Here is a 19,235-nt window from a genome sequence, read left to right as displayed (position 1 = left end):
TGGATTCGATCCCGGCTACCTGTGGAAAAAGGCAAGGTACCCTCACCCCCACCCACACCCACACCCCTCACCCCTCCCACCTCTTTTACACAGAGGCAGAGCTGGAGTGTTTTCAATAAGTGGCATTTTCCCACGTTTCCGTGGAGACAGAGTTGGAGCATTTTCAAAAAGTTGAGTTTTCAGTGACACCGTTGTCATGTAAACGGGCACTCAAAACAAAACAATAGTTTTCCATTTTCACTTTAAAAGACTCCTCAGAGAGACAGACAACCACACACACACACACACACAATTCACACCTCTGACTAGATTTTGGACTGTGGGAGGAAAACGGAGGACCCAAAGTACCGGGTAGTGGGAGTCAATTCTGTTGAGAATGCTTAAGCTCAAAATCATGTTGTGTGGCAATCTGGAAAGGATTTTGAATTTGAATTGGCTTAAAAGAAAATCCATTGTTTCATGTGCTTGATTGGTCTGTAGCATCTGGCAACAGTTTGAACCAACAAACCACGAACAAACAAGGTGGAGCGCCTCGTGCCGAATAAAGAGAGAGCCTCGATTTCAGTCTGAACACTCCTTCTTCTGCCTTGTTAGCACCAAAGCACCTCTTCTACCACCTCGACAAAGATGTGAGAGAGAAGTAGAACAAATGAATGCAAGGAGATGAAAGAGTGAGTGAGTCAGCCAGTCATCAAGCCGTCGTTCAATAATCAGTCAGTGAGTGAGTCATCCGCTCGCCGAGTGTCTTCTCGTGCCTGTTACTTTCAGACTCTTGGCTCCATCTCACTGTTGATATCGCCTCTGTCACAGCTCGTTAGCAGAGTCACATGGGGTCTTCCTCTCCCCTCCTTAACAATCTGCTTCCTCTGATGCTGAATTATAGATATAGGCCTACCTTCATTACTTCTCTAAGAGGGAGGTATTTTATTTCCAGAGTCCACCTGCAACAGCTCAGATATTAATTTTCACAGGAAATCTTTAATAATCTTTCTCAAGTCCCCCCCCCCCCCCCCCCCCCCCCCCCCATCCTCTGCACCAGTCATTCTGGGAGGAGTGTGTCAGCCTTCCTCAAGGCATTAAAAACACGTTACAGAAGGATCTTTATCACTGCTCCGAGTCAGTTTTTAAACATCCTCTCAAATTTCTGGATTTTAACTGTTGATATCAGTCTTTCACCTCAAGCTGCTTCTCTCTCAAAACATTTAATTATCCCTCATCACATCAGCAACATTTATTCATCAGTCGGAGTCTGCCTCATCTCATATTTACCATTAAATATTTACAGAACATTTTCCCACATGATGAATACTTTCCTCAAGGTCTTCAGATCACCGCCGCCTCCTCACTGCTCTTATCTGCCTCTCGTCTCTCGGCACCTTCGCTCTACACCTTCTGTCAAAAACACCTCCATCTCCTTCCTCTCCATCCGCATGCTACACTCTGACATGCGTATTTCAATGTTACCCACCAGCCCTCTGGCACTTTTCTTTGTGAGTTTTTCCTCACCTGCTTCCTCACTGTCTTTCAGTTTATTTTTAGAAGCTTCTTCACAGTTTATCTCACTTTACTAAAAACAAACCCAATTAGGGGTGCTTGAGATTACGAATTTTTCAATTCACAGTGAAATTCCTTGAAGTACAAAAATGGCCTACTTTTCTGAAATCATGTAGACATGCATGTATTCATATTAATATGAAGAAAATAATTATAGTGAATTTATTGATTTCTTTGAATCATTTCTTTTAAGAACATTTAAAGATTTTTGTTTGGTTTTTAACTGAGATTTTGTCGAAAAACACAAATAGAACTAATGTAAAAAACAAACAAACAGGAAAATATAGTAGAACAAACCTCTGCAGAATGAGTCATAGACGTAAAGATTGTCGATTCTGCATAACGAATTGTTTGTTTTCCGTAAAACGTTGGTAAGAATCATAACAGCTACTGATCAGTACAATTCATTTCCACTTAATTCACAATGATAAACAAATCCTGTCACAAGATGTTTAGCCTTGCTGGTCAATAAATGAGCTCTATTCATCATAAATGCTGCCTTATTCTGAAACTGACTAATTGGTTTACTGACAAGTAGTTTCGACTTTTTTTCCTCTCAAGTGATTCACACACACTGTTTAGAGTTTGACTGCATTCGTGGAGGAATGTGTTTTAACATCCACAACGAACAAAACAATCCCGGCTCAGGGTCCCTAACATTCGAAAAGTGATTAAGGAGCTGATGGAGAGCATGTGCTGTTGTTTAAAAAGCACTTTGAAAAATCACTGAGAGAAGCCTCCGCTGGGATTGCTTCTTAAAACTTAATCCAAAAAGGATGAACAGTGCTGTGGGAATTATGCAACGACTAACCTCCCATCAATGGGACGACTGCGCAAACTCATTCTAGTGATGAGCGCTGCGTGATGTGATTGAAAGGCTTGTCCAAAACTCATCAGAGGGCCTCGAGTTGGGTATTGTGCTGTTAAAGTGCAAATCTGGCACTCAAAAGTGATGCTGCAGCGCAACAGGGTCATTAGACTGATCAGAGAGCTTGCCAACCCATTTAATAGCCTCATGTAGCAAACAGACGTAATAGTTAATGGATTATTTAAGGAGGACTGAGGTGATCCGAGGGGTGAAAGGGGGATGAGTGATCACACAGAAGACAAAAAGAATAAGCAAAGAAAGGTTTTCATGTGATCTGATTGCTTGCCTCTCCAAGGGTTGATTGATAATCCACTTTAATCCAGAAGAGAGTCATTATTTCAGTGAGCAAATTAATCCAGATAGTGTTGTTGTGTTACTCCGGCAGCCGTGCCAGACCGAAAAGCACATCTCTCAACAACTTTCACTCAGAGGATCCTAAACTACCTCATTGTCAGAGCTTTGTGGCTTTGAGTGTGTGTGTGTGTGTGTGTGTGTGTGTGTGTGTGTGTGTGTGTGTGTGTGTGTGTGTGTGTGTGTGTGTGTGTGTGTGTGTGTGTGTGTGTGTGTGTGTGTGTGTGTGTGTGTGTGTGTGTGTGTGTGGACCAGACTGACAACAATTCTGGGTCAAAGCCTTCCACCTGGGGATTCCACCCAGATGTGTGCAGCTGAATGTAGGTCAGAGTCTGTCAGAGGGCTGATTAGGAGGGATAGCAAAAGGCTTTACTCACACACAGCCTGGCAGACTGTGGTGTCATTTCAGAATAGGCGGGCACACACACACACACACACACACACACACACACACACACACACACACACACACACACACACACACACACACACACACACACACACACACACACACACACACACACACACACACATAGTTTAGAGACAGCAGTTGATAGTAACATTGTGCACACTCACTCCAGAATGTGCACAATGGTGTCAGGTTTATTTTTTGTGGCCTGTTGTACATTTATTACAAAAGTATGATTGTTGTCACTTTAGGACAAAAGTTGGCATATGCAAAAATCATGGCCGCGCACACAAACTGAGAGAGTATTGTAAAATTTTAATAATGTCAGCCAATTTTCCTACTCAAGTCAACGAGTTGCATATCAATAGAACAAAGATCCAAAGGCAAAACAGGTTGAAACTGGTTCAACACAAATAATCAGGCCCTGTTTACATAACGGTCTATTTACATGACAACTATATTTGGAGCCATTGAAAATACAACTTTTTAAAAAAGGATTTCAAAGTGGAACTTCTCAAAATCTTTCCATCTCCATGGAAACGGGCAAAAAGACCACTTTATTGAAGGCGCTTTGACTGACTTTTCTGAAACGCTGCCACTGCTCATGTGCATAACAGTTGTGCTAAATATTTCTTCTGCACATGGCGAGTGGATGGATAATAACAACAATGTTTCCCTCCAGAGTGTCATGACTCACAGTTTTATAGTTGAGAGTCACCGAGAAGGGGCGTCCAACTTCCATCGTCTGTCCAAACGAATGTAAAAATACACCCATTGTTAAAGTTTATAGCTTATTGTTCTCTGTGCATATGTGCGCGGTGTCATGACAAAACAAACAACAGCACCCTACACCCACTAGTGGCACTACATGAAAATGACACAATTGTCTGCGTTTCTGCCATTTCCGTGTGAACGGATATTATTTTCAAAACATTGCTGTGTAGCCTCAACCAGGCAAGATGTCAGCAGCTCTATACTTGTAGGCATCTTGAAGTGGTCACAATGTACAGCTGAAGTCTAAATGAAGCAATAGAATAGGGAAAAGGTGAAAAATAAGGTGAAAATAGCTGGTTTATGCATTTCAGAAACTGTTGATCCACTGGGATTTTCATGTACAACCACCTCTAGAGTTCATTTGTCTATCCATCATTTGGTCTGTCCTGCATCCACCTTTATTCCTGCTTAATCCCTGTATGGCTGCAGTGACATTATGTAAACAGTACAGGCAACATCCTCCAGCATTGCAGTGGAATATAATCTCTCCAGAAAGTCATTGACTGACCCTGAGGCTTTGTACCTGTCGGGTGTCCCCTGTCACACGTCTAACATTAGGCTACTGTCCTAATCACATGCCAGGTTCACCTCAACTGGCTCCTCTTAGCTTGCAGGAGGAGTGGTTTTGAATGCTAATTCAGTTCTTCTTGAGAGATCCTCCCCGGTGACAAGCTCCTCACTCTGTCACAGTGAAAATTAACTCAGATTTATCTAATTCCAAAAAGCAGCACAGCATCTGTGGGCCAACGTACTCTTGTGGAAGCAGAAAGGGAAGAGTAATTCAAGTAATTCATTACTCATTCATTCACATATTACAACCATAGTCATCTGAAAGCAATCTCTAAATGTACAGCACATGAAAGCTTAACGCAGCTGTGGCAGAGCAGAGGAAGTCCCCAGTTGAGGACCCAATCGAGTAACACTGAACGCCAGGAGACAAGAATAAGTTGTCTCGTCTGATCGTCAGAGTCTTCAGATCTGCTGTAAGGTCAAAGTTAATTTAACCTTTAAGATCCAGTCAGTACATATAGATAAATTCATATAGCTGTGAATAGGGTATGGAGGAAGTATGGAGAACTAAACATGCCAAAATTAAATTAATAAATACACTATTAAATAAGTACTAATGTGTCAGTAATGCCTGTAGAAAGGCTGTCATTTGTACTTAAAGTATCTTTAAATTCATAAAAAAAAAAAAAAGATCTCCCCTTGCTTTATATTTTAAAGAGGATTGGAAAAAAGTGTTTTGCTTTCAGATGAAACAGAATAAGAGATTATTGGAAATTACTAATTTTGATTAAATACATTGACCAAAAAGCTGATTTGATTTGTATTGATTCAAAACATAAACACAACATAGAGTATTTACCACCCCTGTAAGCGTAAAGGCTTGACACTTGTTGGTCTGCATTTTTATTGTATTGTATTCTTCTTCTTCTTCTTCTTTCTTTCTTTCTTTCTTTCTTTCTTTCTTTCTTTCTTTCTTTCTTTCTTTCTTTCTTTCTTTCTTTCTTTCTTTCTAAGAAATAAAAAATTATTGATCAATAAAAAGAAATGTTTTAGAGTCTAAGATATCTCTCACCATTGAGGCGTTTGACTAGCAGGTCCGAGTCTTCCCCTTGATATTTGCAAATAAAAATTTGGTAAATAAAGTATACAAACTAATGAAGGGATGTATAGTCATAGGAACGGTTGTTAGTTCTGTGTTGCTGCAGGGACATGTTAGTGTGCGACACCTTGGATACCCAACCAAGCTGAATGCTACCTCACATGAAGAAATTAAGAAATAAAAGTTTTACACTTGTTGGATGGGAACAAGACGAGAGTGGAGTTTTAATGTGAGCAAGGAGCAGACTTTAACATATAGTAACTCCACCCAGTGTATCAGAATATGTTCACTAGCTCTGCATCCATCCATTAACTGGCATTGATAGGCCTTGACTTGATGTGCAGGGGAACCAATCAGGTGAAAGGATCCGCCCACTGACTTTGCTGGACAAGTTTAACAGAAAGTGGCCGTTCCTCAAAATGTGTACTTGTCCGTACTTGTGTTCTCCCGTATTTGTGAAACCTCATCAGTCAGAGACCAAGTACTGATCCAATTCAAAGTGCGTATCTCACAGAGTACGCATGAAATACCCTGATGTGTACTTGCTCCGCCCACATTATAAAGGATGCATCAACACCTGACTTGTGTGTACTTGGGAAGCCAAAATACCCATAGTGCATTTGCAAGAACTTCCGAAAGTTCGTTCTTCCTAAAGTTTGTTCTTAAAGTTCGTTCTTACGAGGACTTGGAATTGAACTTGGAATTGCATTCTTTGAATTGAGAACCAGCCAATATAAATTCACGAAGCAGTGCAACAGTACAATAATTATATATGTTTATTTGCATTAAGTGAATCATTATTATAATGACTTAATGACACATTTAATGACATGTTTATATAATTCATTCCGATTTTATATAATAAATTAATAACATATTTAAGGAATTATTTCATGGTGTATTTATTTATTTAATTTTGGCACTTTTAGTCCTCCATAGCAGTAGAAGAGTAAGGCTAAACATCTTTATGAGTGAGGACTTATTTAAGAAAGAAAGAAAGAAAGAAAGAAAGAAGGAAAGAAAGAAAGAAAGAAAGAAAGAAAGAAAGAAAGAAAGAAAGAAAGAAAGAAAGAAAGAAAGAAAGAAAGAAAGAAAGAAAGAAAGAAAGAAAGAAAGAAGTGTGGATTTGACAGCTTTCATATGAATTGAAAAGGTGTAGAATGACGCTACTTGATTGACAGGAGCGTGGACCAATAGAAAGGCAAATACGTAATGGTGGGCGGTGTTCCTACGTGCGGATGTCTCTTGTTTAAAATGTCTCCTTAACAACTGAGCTGGAGCCAAACATTGGAAGTTTTCTCCGGACAAACGCGTCGTAAGTAAGCCACGTCTACGTCTCTCTGCGGGCACAACGCACCGACGACACTTTGTGACTCCGGACGTCGTGATAGTGGATTTAATTATGTTGACTTTGAGGTGGAAAGCATCCAGAGAGCATCAGCTGTTTGCTGTTAAAACAAGCTAAGCTAATTAGCAAGCTGGTGAAGCCCGGGTAGTTTCGCTCACTATCCTCACAAAACACCGAGATATTTACAAGCCGCACGGTGACTCTGATGTCTGTGGACTCGGTTTGAATGGGGAATCGTCTGTTATTATGTGGGGTATAGTGAGACACTTGTCGTTAGCTGGGGACGTTTCCATGACGTTAGCCAGGAGTGCTAACCGTCCTGCTCCTGGTGAAACCCTGCTCTGTCTGTCACACTTTACACACACACACACACACACACACACACACACACACACCTTTTAACATTTTGAACACGCTGTACTTCTGCAGGAGTCGGGATGGCAGGGACTGGCGAGGGGAAGAAAGAAGAGGCCGACTACAAGAGACTGCACAGCTTCCCTCTCATCAGGGTAGGACAGGAGTGGGACAGTGCACCAAAGATGCAGGACCAAAGCTTGGTCACTGCTCATGTGGGACTTTAACATTTCTTTTCCATGAGTGCATTGTGTCAGATTTCATAGGAACGGGCCAGTTGAACTGCCCAGGCTTCCTGATGCAGGGGCATCCCCCTGGTAGGGGTGCCCTGCAAGCTCTGAGGTTTTAGGTTATTAGATCTTAATGTACAGTGAAGTTTTTCTTCATTATTTATGCCATAGCACTTGTCAAGCCTCCTTTACTCCTTCAGAGCTGATGTTACATCGCGAGTGGGGGTCACAAAGTAGTTGACCATAACTCACTCAGTGTCCTGGCATGTGGTGGTTGTGTTTATAGAAAATAGAAAACACCTTTACACACAGCCAGTTGATCTCAGATACATTTTCTTTTGGACTAGTAAACCAGGGTACCCGGAGGAAACCCATGCATACACACAGAGAGAACATGCAAACTCCACACAGAAAGCTTGGACACAGAGCTGCTCCTCTGAGAGTGCAAATGACCAAAAATAGTACAACATAAGTTCACAGATGTTTCACAGTAGATGTTTGAGTTTATTGTGTTGTACAGAGGTGGGTGTGAATGTGTGAATTTATGCCGGTTCTGTCTCTGGCAAATAAACTATATTCGCTTTGATTCACATGTAGCTCCTGGCGGAGGGCAACAAGTCAAACCAGGGTGTGAACTGTCCTTGATGATATACTGCGCTCTGCTGAGGCATCAGGACGTGTAAACGTCTGATGCCTCCATTACAGAATACTCATAATAGATCACTCATAGGAGCTAGAAACATCTCCAACACTTGTAAAGAAAAAAAATACCAAGACGGAAACACTCACAACTGAGATACACTATCGGAGTCCAAATATATTGTTCAACTCCAAATGTTACCCTCTTACTGTAAGGAAAGGAGGAAAATGTTTGGCTTGACGCAGTGTATTTGATGAGAAAACTTGAATTATTTGAGGTCTTATTAGTCGGGCTCTCACCTGTATTAGACATGGAGATAAATCATCATCAGAGAAGAAGATGACCTGTCGTCAGGCCTGTCATCCAGTTTTGGTCCACTGGACTTCTGTTCCACCCCTGTTGTAGTCTCTCATTCATTCAAGTTATTGTTTCCTTGTTCTTTTTCTGAGATCTAAAGTTGTTTATGGGTTTAAAGTATGTTTGATTAAACATTTTAAACTTCATTTAAGTTGCATTTTAGGACTAGATGAAGTGAAACAACTACAGTGTAAATGATCACCATAAAAATCTGAATTATTGAAAATAAGAGTGAGATAATCTGTTTTGAGTAAAATATGATCAAAGATAGGAATTGTTTTTTGTGCCCATTGTCAACGAGTGCATCAACAAAAAAAAGTATAAAGCAATAGAAGTTAATCTTTTCCATAATATCACTTTATTCATGATTCTTTAAGACTTTGGTTTACAAATAATGTTATTGTTCATAAAAATACAAAGGACAGAATTCCAAAACCTTATAATTCATGAGATCTGATATATTTCATCTTATTTCTCACAGTCATAACTTCCAATCTGCTTGAAACATTTTGGTTTCAATGATGCGAATGTAGCTATAACTTTCTAGTAACACTCTAAAACTCATCAGTCCATCATTATACTGCGCATAACAAGTGTTCAGTTGGTGATATTCTCCTGTTGTTTCAGCACACAGACATGCCTGAAGAGATGAGGGTGGAGACCATGGAGCTCTGCGTCACAGCCTGTGAAAAGTTTGCCACCAACAACGAGGTCAGTCCGTTCACTCGGTGTGATTTGTTTTCGTTTTCCCGAACGTGCTCATCAAATGGTTCTGTTTGTTGGTTGTGTTGTTCCTCAGAGCGCGGCGAAGATGATCAAGGAGTCGATGGACAAGAAGTTCGGCAGCTCGTGGCACGTGGTGATCGGGGAGGGCTTCGGCTTCGAGGTCACACACGAGGTGAAGAACCTGCTCTACATGTTCTTCGGGGGCAGCCTGGCCGTGTGCGTGTGGAAGTGCTCGTAGCACCTCCCCGCCCCCGACGCAGCAACAAGCACCAGCTAGCAGCTAGCTCCACGCCGCCCGGGCGCCGCCGGCGCCACCGCCGCCGGCATCTGTGACAAACGGTTCTCGTTCACTTCAGTAGTAGAGAGTTAAAAAAGAAAAAAAGGGAATCCTGAGCGCAGCGGACGAGCAGCTTCTCGCCTTCACGACTCCTTTCTCCGTCTTTGTTTTGAACCCTGGGTCTGTCTCAAGTGTGCGAGTGACTTCGACTTCTACAGAAATTCCAACCAGCCAGGGTCTCCAAAGTCCTTCTATCCTCATTCCTCTTCAGGGAGCGTGTGTGTGCGCGCGACTGAGTTTCTATATTAGTGTGTGCTGGACACGCACAGTTTTTGGTTCGACTAGCATCGCATCGTGACCTTCCTCGGTGACACCAAGCCGTCCACACCATCCGTACCTTCTCACACGTGTCTTTCTCTCTCCTACCGCACTAAGTCTTTCAATAAGATTTGTAATATTTTTTATGTGTACATAGTTTGATGCAATTTGAAGAACTTGTTTTTAAAGACCAGAGTCATGTTCTTACGACTGAAGGCTTGGAATCCCGTCGAGTCGAGCACTAAGCCCCACACACCCCTCCTCCAGGCAGAGGTGTTTGTAATAATCCCTGATATATATGATCACCCCTCTGGGTGGTAATAGCAATGTGATTGTTTCATGTTGATGCCAGTTTTAATGCAGCGGAGCTTCATGTGTGAACTGACTTGATTGTAAAATAAACTGATATGTGGTTATAACGGAACTCAAACTCTGTGTGCGTTTACGAAGACCTGATATTCCGATGGATATTGACTGCAGCATGTAAATGTTCTAATCCCGATGTGCTGAGCATAAAACCAGATGAGTTAAACACTTTACATTTTCTGACCTAAATTGAGGAGTCATCATTATTTATAGCAGGTGTGTCAAACTCATTGTAGTTCAAATGTATGTTGTTTTATTTTTATTTATTTTTTTGTTGTGACAGAGTATATGTTACAAACTCACCCTGACAACGTGGCTTTGATAGTGAGGGAGCTGGCTGTCATGCCGATCTCTCAGCTCAGTGTTGTATTCAATCCTCTTAGGACATTTAAAGGTTTTCTTCAACATTTTGGCAATTTACTTGGTGGTTTGGCCGAATTGGAGCCTCTTACAGACCTTTTTTTGGCCTACAGGCCTTATGTTTGACACCCCTCGTTTTTCGCTTAGTCAAGTCAATAGAAGTTTATACGTCCTCTCGGGGTATAATTTTACCTCTCCAGCCACACTGAGATCAAATTGACGACTCAACCTGCTTTAGTTTTAGACCTTAATCAGAATTAACTCAAGCAGAGACCGGATGGAGCAGGGCCCCCGGAACAAGCGGGGCGGGAGCCCCCCCCCCCTCAATCCCGGCAGCAAATGAATATGTACTTTAGCAGTAACTCATGTCCACATTGAATTTTTCCATTTCTAGAACAAGTATTTCCATTCACATCCATCTTAGTCTCGTACTTTGATCAGATTGTGAATATTCCTTTGTAATTTGACACCAGCCTCCCTGTCCCACGGTAGCGCATGGCCACATAAAGAACGTTGTGAACGCCTACTGCTGTTGCATGTAAGAGAAAAGCGTAATGCGTCCTTTTTAACCGGGTTTCTGACAGGGTTAGGAATTCCAGTGGGGTTGAAACAACAATATTTGAAGTGGAGCAGATACGTCTTCAGGTGAAAGCGTCTTCAAAGAGATGGAAGAACTATGATTTACCTTTTGCAAAACAGTCACGCAGCGACAAGATATAGATCGCTCCGAGTGTTGCTTCCAGTCAAATGACACATTTGTCTCGTGTCAGTGAAAACAGCATTTTAAGAAGTATACCCTTCACTCGGAGGAATAAAATGCCAGCAGCTGCTTTAACACGGCTTTACAGAAATAGGTAATACACCGAGGAGGAGACCAACAAAGGTGCTTCCAAAAATACCAAATAAAGGCTTGATATTCATGAGGAAAGAAGTAAACGGTGATGTGTCAGAGCGGATGATGAAGACTGGATGAGACATGTTTTCCCTGAGAGGCGAGAGGAAATTGTGTGAAGAAGATGCAGCTTCACAATGTTCCACTCCTCAGGAAGCGATTGATATATTCAGAGGAAAAAAGTTTGTGAAAGTATCTGTTTTCTTGTGCGTGTTAAATGTCGTGGTGGAGTTGTCCTCACTGAAAGCAGCAGGGAGAGTTGCGTTGTGGGGTTTGATCTCACAGAGCTGAAAATCAACAACATCCCCTCAGAGTTAAAAAGATAAGGAGAGGTTGAAGAGGGTCCAGTGGTGGCGGCTGGGCTTGGGATTGGGTGCTCACAGGTTCAATGCCCACAGCGGAGTGAGCGCAACCATCGGGCAAGACCCTTGACCTCCACCCGGTCCCCGGGGTGCTGCAATGTGGCGTCCTACTAGTGGGTCAATTTGGAACAAAGGAATTTCCCCGAAGAGATTGATAAAGTATGATCATTTAGTGTAAATCTGAGAGGATAGTTCATCTAAAAGGATATTATGCACTCAAATTGAACATTTTAATCCCAACACATTTTATTCTACACCTCACGTCATCAAAATAATCTCTGACGGACAATAATACAACCAAAAGTCTTTTAAAGGAGATGGGGGCTCAAACCTGCAACCTTCCCATTCAGAGACGGCCGCTCTACAAACTGAGCCACAGCCACCATGCTTTGCATGGAGGCAAAGACACCAAAGATTGTATATTTTTTTGCCATTGTTTGTGCTAATTCTCCCGTCCCCTTCCTTATACTGACATTAGGTTTAAAAAAAACAAAACATAAACGAATTCACACAAATATCCTGCAAACATCTTGGTGCCAGAGAGGTGGTCATGATGTTATGGCTGAGCTGTGTATTTATACATGGGCCTAGAGAGTGACCATGAAAAAAAACACACTTCTGAGCTGTTATATCGAAGTTCTAATTGTTTTTCCTGAATAAAACAGTATTTTTTTATGTATTCTTCTCGTAACCTAACCTTTGGCCTGCTGTAATTTACACACTGACACACAAACAGGCACAAAACCAATGTGAAATACTTTGTCTTCACCACATTGGCAGGACAGATGCAAACACTTCACCGCTCAGTTTACCGTTGTGAGTTTTTTTTTTTTCACTGTAAATCCAATTGAAAAGTCACAGATCTCAATTGTGAAGCCAGTTCTCAAATAGACGGAAGTATTTCCAGGATGTTGATATTTCAGATGGAAGCTTATTTTCGCCACGAGGACAAAATACCATGTCATAAGCACATTTTGCAGAAAGGGTGTAACAAGGCTAATACATCAGAGCGCGAACATAACGTGACGTAATGAGGAGTGCAGAGAGCACCCTGACCCAGCTTCAGAGAGCCAGTGAGCCGCCTTTTATTGACACATGTCTCAGTGTTTGTGTACTCGAACCATCCTGACCTCACATCAGGACAGGCTGCACTCACTGACTCTCTTTTGCCTGCTGTATTTTAATGTTTCCCTCACAGCCTCAGCAGCCAGCCGGAGTTAAAGTAACATTACGAGTCATTCAACGTCCCGCGATGGTAAATAATACCAATCGATTGTGTTTCGTTTCTTCACCTGTTGTCATGTATGGGAACAACTGTTCAACAAGTGTGTTCATAAAAAAAGATTTCCTGTCTAATGTTGCTCATCGACTTAAAAGGAGTCATTTAAAAGGGTGTAGGAGAGCGCGTTAGTTTTTGCCTTACTATAAAACTGTTCCGAATGGTCTGTCTTTCCAATACGCAGGTTTTTGCCAGCATAGTTCCTCAGCAGTTGTTGTTTCAGTGAAATCCCCTCTGAACGCTGACTCCCAAATCCCCTTTAAAACTGTCCGTTGGTAGCCAAGCTGGAACGCCGCGCAGACACCTCCGCTGTCTCCGGCACTCTGAGAGTACTTTTCAGCTCATGAATTAGTCATCTCTCCCTAAGTTTAGAATTGGGGACACATTTTCTCCGTCTGATTGGAGCGGAGGTCATTATCAATGAGTGTCTGCCTGAGCGAGCACCCGGGTGGCCGATCCGGAGATTTGTTCAGCGTTTACATGGAAGGACGGAGAAGCGTCCTCCCTCTCTACAGACACAATTTTGTTTGTACTTTCCGACAGCACTACGCTTAATGACTGAGATGGATTTGACTGGGATGCATCTGGATTTGCCTGGATTGATGCCAGCCTAATACACTGATAGCTTTCACCCAAATATACCTGGTCGGCCTATTTTATGCGTGTACATTGTGCATTTACCGCCACAGCGCTCCGATTAATCCGGTGGTCCTGTGGCAGTAAACACGCTCCCACCCTGTGCACCTCATTCATTATTCACCTCAGACACTCTTTATATATATCCTCCCTCTCCTTGTGTCTCCTCCGTGTTGTTAAATATTCATACAAAGAGCCACAGAGTCACACTAAAGACTCGGCTAGTTTGCTTAGTTTCAACACAGAAATGCTTTCAATGTGATGGCTTAATGAATCTCTAAGAGGCTCTTCAGGGCTTTTACGGAAGTTACAAACATAATACATGGGGGTAGTGGGAATAGTTAAATGTTGCGCGTGTACACCTCTTTGGTAGATCACAAACAATCTGCATAGTGATGCTTTTTCCTGCAGGCTCTCTCACAGGATTACGTCAATGTAAACTCACAGCACATGATTAAAAGTTAATGTTCATGACAGTGAAATGTTCTCTTCAGGTGGTTTGGTCGAATATTGTGCACAGGAATGCAGCGGATGTGGATTAAAACGCTAAGGCCCATTTCCATGACAACGTTTCAAGTGAAAACGCATCGTTTCCGCGTTTTCGTTTCAGAAAAGTTTTGCATTCAAACACCAACGTTTTGAGAATGGCCTCTGTTTACATGTCAATGGAAGAAATGGTCAAAATGGTGTAGTTAGTGTGTAAGGCCACTAGTGGGTGCTCTTGTTTGTTTTTGTCATGAGACACATACTCACAGAGAACAACACGCTTATCAACATTAACAATCGGAAGTACGCCGACATTCGAATATACAGACGACCAAGTTGGATTATTATTACACTGTTTCTCAACTATAAAACTACCAAGTCCAGGAGAACATGGACTGAGAGTCATGACACTCTGGAGGGCGCCATCATTGTTATTGTCCATCATGTGACGAAGAACTATTTACTACGACCATGGCGTGCATGCACAGTAGCAGCGTTTTAGAAAAGTTGCATTTCCCCACAGTTCAACGGAGACAGATCATTTTCCAAGGGTCCCAATGTGGGAGCCGTCTTTTAAAAAGTTGTGTTTTTAGTGACTCCGAGCACCGTCAAAGGTTAAACGGACACACAAAATGCAACAAAAGTTTTCCATTTTTACTTGAAAACGTTGTCATGCCAACGGAGCCTAACTGACAAATGAGATCATTAGGGAATGAATGGTTTTTTAAAGGAATCATCACCTGGTATTCTTACATATCCAGTCTCCCTTAAATTGTTTTCATAAGAATTCTTAAAACCTATTTAGAAAAATGAATCAAATAAAGAACTTGTTCCGACCCTTTGTCACACTGCAACTTCCTCTCACGAGAGTATATACAAGATTATGACTGCTACAGATGTTAGGTGTGCGCTGATTGGCGCCGGGATCTGTCAATCATGGTGACAGCATAGCAGTCCTTTGCTCACATGAAAAATGTAAATAAACTACTGTGGAGCCGTCTACAAACATCCATGCCGCAGAGCAACGCACCCCGGAGATGTGTAGATAACATGGGGTTTAAAGTTTATACTAGTCTCATTAGCAGCTAGCAGTTAGTGCCTAAATTAAATAAAGCTGAGTTGATGATATTAGCCTCCTGTCAAAATCTCCTGTTTTGCGGTGAACAATCTTGTGGGTGATTCTGGTTTGAACAAAGAGCCGAAACAGAAAAAAAAAACCTCAACATACATGTTTTGACAAGGAAACATGTGACATCAAGGTGACGACTCCCTTAAAGTCTCCCTGTTCATTACAAGAGTGCAAACAGGGGGAAAGGGGGTGATGGAGATATATATCAGCCTTTTCATTAAAACCTTTTCTCTTTGCTGCCATTGTGACGATCCTCTGCCAGTGTTCAAGGTCATTGCTCAGTGAGCTCTCCAGTCCAACATGGAGGAAGCAGAGACATTGTCGGCCTTTGTTGAGAAAAGCTGTGATATTGATTGACCAGTGGATGCCGATGGACCAATTCTTTCGAGTGCTCTATTAGGATCAGAGTGATGCACACGCTCTGTGGCAGATGCACAAACATTTCTTCTTATTTCCCTGCACATTAAAGGAGAAATGGTTGTCTCTGCACATCAGAGCCGGTTGCTCGCCGTCCCCCCGTGGTGTCTTTCATCTCTGTATGTGCTGAGACCCAACTCTGTCATGACGTCGGCAAATCTGTTGACGTGGCGGAATCTGGCAGAGCTGTCACGGGTCAGCAGAGTGAATGAACGTGCACAAAACCAGAGGACTTGTGGGTTTGTTTGTGTTTTTTTTAATGGGAAAGTCCGCTGTCAGCTGCTGCGATACCATGGTGTTGAATGTGCAGAGCATAAAAATAGCATCCTGATGTATGCATCTTTGTTTTCCACATGAGGTGAGGCCAGGTGCAATGTAGCCGACATCATCTGTTGACCTGTTGCTCTGAAGCAAATAGTGCTGCTCCTGGTTTAGTGAATCTCATGGTGATTAAACTTTAACCTTTTCTGACACTGCCATTTCAACCGTAACTGTCTTGTGGGTGTATGTTTTATGCTCCCAACACCAGAGGCAACAAAGAGACGGTACCTCCACTACGTATTACAGTAGGTAGGGTCAATAATGTACAGATCAATACATGAATGTCAATACTTCTGACAGCAAATAAATCTGTTTTAGCACCAAGGAGGTAAACATTTGAAATGTGGTTATTACTTTCTTGTGAGGTCTTAATTTTTGAGGCTCACTGATGGCAGAAGTAGTCTTGTTTAGATTCATGTGTGTGTGTGTGTGTGTGTGTGGGGGGGGGGGTTAAAAATAAATGATTTATTCAAGCTGATCCATGAAGGAAAATTACATATTATACCTAATATGAATTTATGAAAGAAATGTGTGACTGTTCAGCATTAAAAAAACAAACATATTACAGGCTTGTGTGAAATTGATTCTTTAAAATGAATATAATATAATATAATATAATATATCATAAACATATACTATGTAACCTGACATATTTCTATAATAACATTTTATTAAAAACATTTTTAAATGAAATTAATGAAAATAAAAATTACTTCTGAAATTTATTACTAGAATTATGATTACTGGTAAGAATCTGTATTTTAATTAAACACTGAGCCAATTAATTCACACACACACACGCACGCACGCACGCACGCACGCACGCACACACACACACACTGCATTATTTAAATCTCATTAGCTATTTATTACTTTGGCATGAAGAACAGAATTCAGAAAGCTGATTCCTATATAAAGAATAACAAAGACTATCGTTTGTCTTCATGTTTGTCTTCGTGTCTTTATAGAATAAATCCATCTCTCAGTGTTCTTCATAACATGATCTAACTCAGGGTCGCAGGAGCTGATTCCAGCTGACTCAAGGCGACTGCAGGTTAAATCCTCGGCAGTTCACCAGTGCATCACACAGACAGAAAGTCACACACACTCACATTCATTCATTCATCTTCAGGGATTTGAATCAGTTCATCTCATATGCATGTCTTTTCTTTGTGGGAGGACGAGAGAACTGACGCACACAGAGGGAGAACATGCAAACATGCAGAAAGGGCCCAAACTGGACTCCAACATGGATTACACACTGAGATTAAAAAGTGCTAACCATCGGATATTTATTCCAACAAAGTATTGAGGTATTGAAAGAGGTTTTTTTTTTAATCTAAGTTTGTGTTGTACTCAAGATTACATTTTCAATGACTTGAAGTCTGTCTTGGGATGTCCTGGTCTTGGTTTTGGTCTTGACTCAGTTTGAGCCCCTCAAAGTCTCTGATTTGTCTTGAGCTGGGGACATTCTGGTTATTGGTCTTGACTCCAAAACAGAAACCAAAACATGGCAGTCTGGTTTGTGATTACTTGTTAACGTTGTTATTACACATTTTATGTGATGATTCTGAAGTATTTACCTGAATTTCAGGAGTGTGGATAATTCTGAGCGTATATTATAGCCACAATTTCAGTCTAAACTAAAGTCATATGAGGGAAAACTAAATGTTTGTTTGGGTCTTTACTGTCCACAAAACTTTGCATTACATACCTTCAAGCTCTTCTGCTTGTATTTGTTGTGGATAAATCCCAGTTGCTGTCCCTGCCGGTGCTTTGAGGATGCGGACGCCATGTCTTTTCCTCTGGGGAGTTTTGGAACCTGAGGCGCAGTTTACATCTTAAAATTTAAAGCTGCTTTAAAGTTTGTGCACATAATGGATTTCCAATGGCAGCCGCTATATATTTTTTTCAGAACCAGCCCCATTAAAATGGATTATTTTCAGGTTCCTGCAGGTGAAACAAATGTATCAGCAGAATCATTTCACAACAAACCTCTCGGAGGAACGTGAGGGAATAACATTTGTAACCAGCAAGCGGGTGAACTCCTGAATAAAACAATGTTTTGAAAGAAGTTACATGACTGCAGAAAATCAACAAGTCTAAAACTACATGATCCTGTCAGATTTGTCATATCATGACTTATAATTCCATACCAAAGGTTAGTCCAATATCTGGTTGTGAATATTTTACTGGCATCTCACTGGGCCCTCATTTGAAGAATTTCTGTGTTGGAAAATCTCAGTGCTGTATCTTAGCAACCTTCAAGTTCAGAGCAACCCTGTGTGTGTCTGTGTATGAGTGTGTGTGCGTGCATGCGTGCGTGTGTGTGTGCGCGCGTATTTGTGTGTATATAATGTATGTATGTGTCTGTGTATTCCTGTTTTATGCATGCCTGTGTGCATGCACCTGTATTTGTGTGTGTGTGTGTGTGTGTGTGTGTGTGTGTGTGTGTGTGTGTGTGTGTGTGTGTGTGTGTGTGTGTGTGTGTGTGTGTGTGTGTGTGTGTGTGTGTGTGTGTGTGTGTGTGCCAGAGACTGACAGCACACTGGATTCATGAGCTGGTACTGAAGGCTGAAGACTTTGTAAAAACGAGAAGCTGAGTCTTTTCGTGGGCTCAGCCTGTAAATTTGCAGATTTCAGTCGAGGTTCAAAGACGCAGAGAGTTTGGGAGTAGAGAAGTGAGAGAGAAGTTTATGAGTGAGAGAAGGGAGGGCGACAGAGGACAGCAAGAAGAGAGCGGGAGGGATAAGTCTTTGATCTGAACATCGCTGGTAGACTTTTTTTTTTATTGAAAAATGAGAAACACAATCCAATATTAATATGGATGTAACTGTGTGTGTGTGTGTGTGTGTGTGTGTGTGTGTGTGTGTGTGTGTGTGCCTGCGTGTGTGAGAGCTCTTTTTTTTTTTCGACCATCAGTAACTGCAGTGATGCATTTCATTAGCTCGTCTACCCACTGGATTTAATGAGCAGTTCTGAGGGGGAAATGCAGCAGGGTGGCAAAATAAAAAATGTATAACAAAGGGATGCACGGTGATAATTGTGTCACATCTAAGGCATGAGTGTTTCAAAGTTGCGTGGAAATGAGACCCACTCCCAGTTATCCCCCCCCCCCCCCACCCCCACCGCCCATCTCACCAGCTGTTTGAATAAACTTCCTGATATTCTC

At 41.7% G+C, this 19,235-nt stretch overlaps 1 protein-coding gene across 2 annotated transcripts; it reads left to right on the top strand.

The window, feature by feature from the left end:
• Positions 1 to 6,795: 6,795 nt before the first annotated feature.
• LOC308109527 (dynein axonemal light chain 4) lies at positions 6,796 to 10,367 on the top strand. 2 transcript variants are annotated; one of them, XM_080463132.1, is made up of 4 exons: positions 6,796 to 6,880; positions 7,343 to 7,422; positions 9,122 to 9,205; positions 9,294 to 10,367. In XM_080463132.1, the coding sequence occupies exons 2-4, from the start codon at positions 7,351 to 7,353 to the stop codon at positions 9,456 to 9,458; spliced, it is 321 nt and encodes a 106-aa protein (XP_080319258.1). In that variant the 5' UTR covers positions 6,796 to 6,880; positions 7,343 to 7,350; the 3' UTR covers positions 9,459 to 10,367. The 2 variants fall into 2 exon arrangements, with proteins under 2 accessions (XP_080319258.1, XP_080319259.1); XM_080463133.1 differs by having other exon boundaries at positions 6,862 to 6,884; positions 9,294 to 10,361.
• The last annotated feature ends 8,868 nt before the right edge of the window (positions 10,368 to 19,235 follow it).

This window comes from Lipophrys pholis (genome assembly GCF_963383615.2).
Source record: "Lipophrys pholis genome assembly, chromosome: 5".
Lineage (NCBI taxonomy): Eukaryota > Metazoa > Chordata > Actinopteri > Blenniiformes > Blenniidae > Lipophrys > Lipophrys pholis.
Note: the sequence above shows the minus strand (reverse complement) of the source record. Positions and strands in the feature narration are given on the sequence as shown.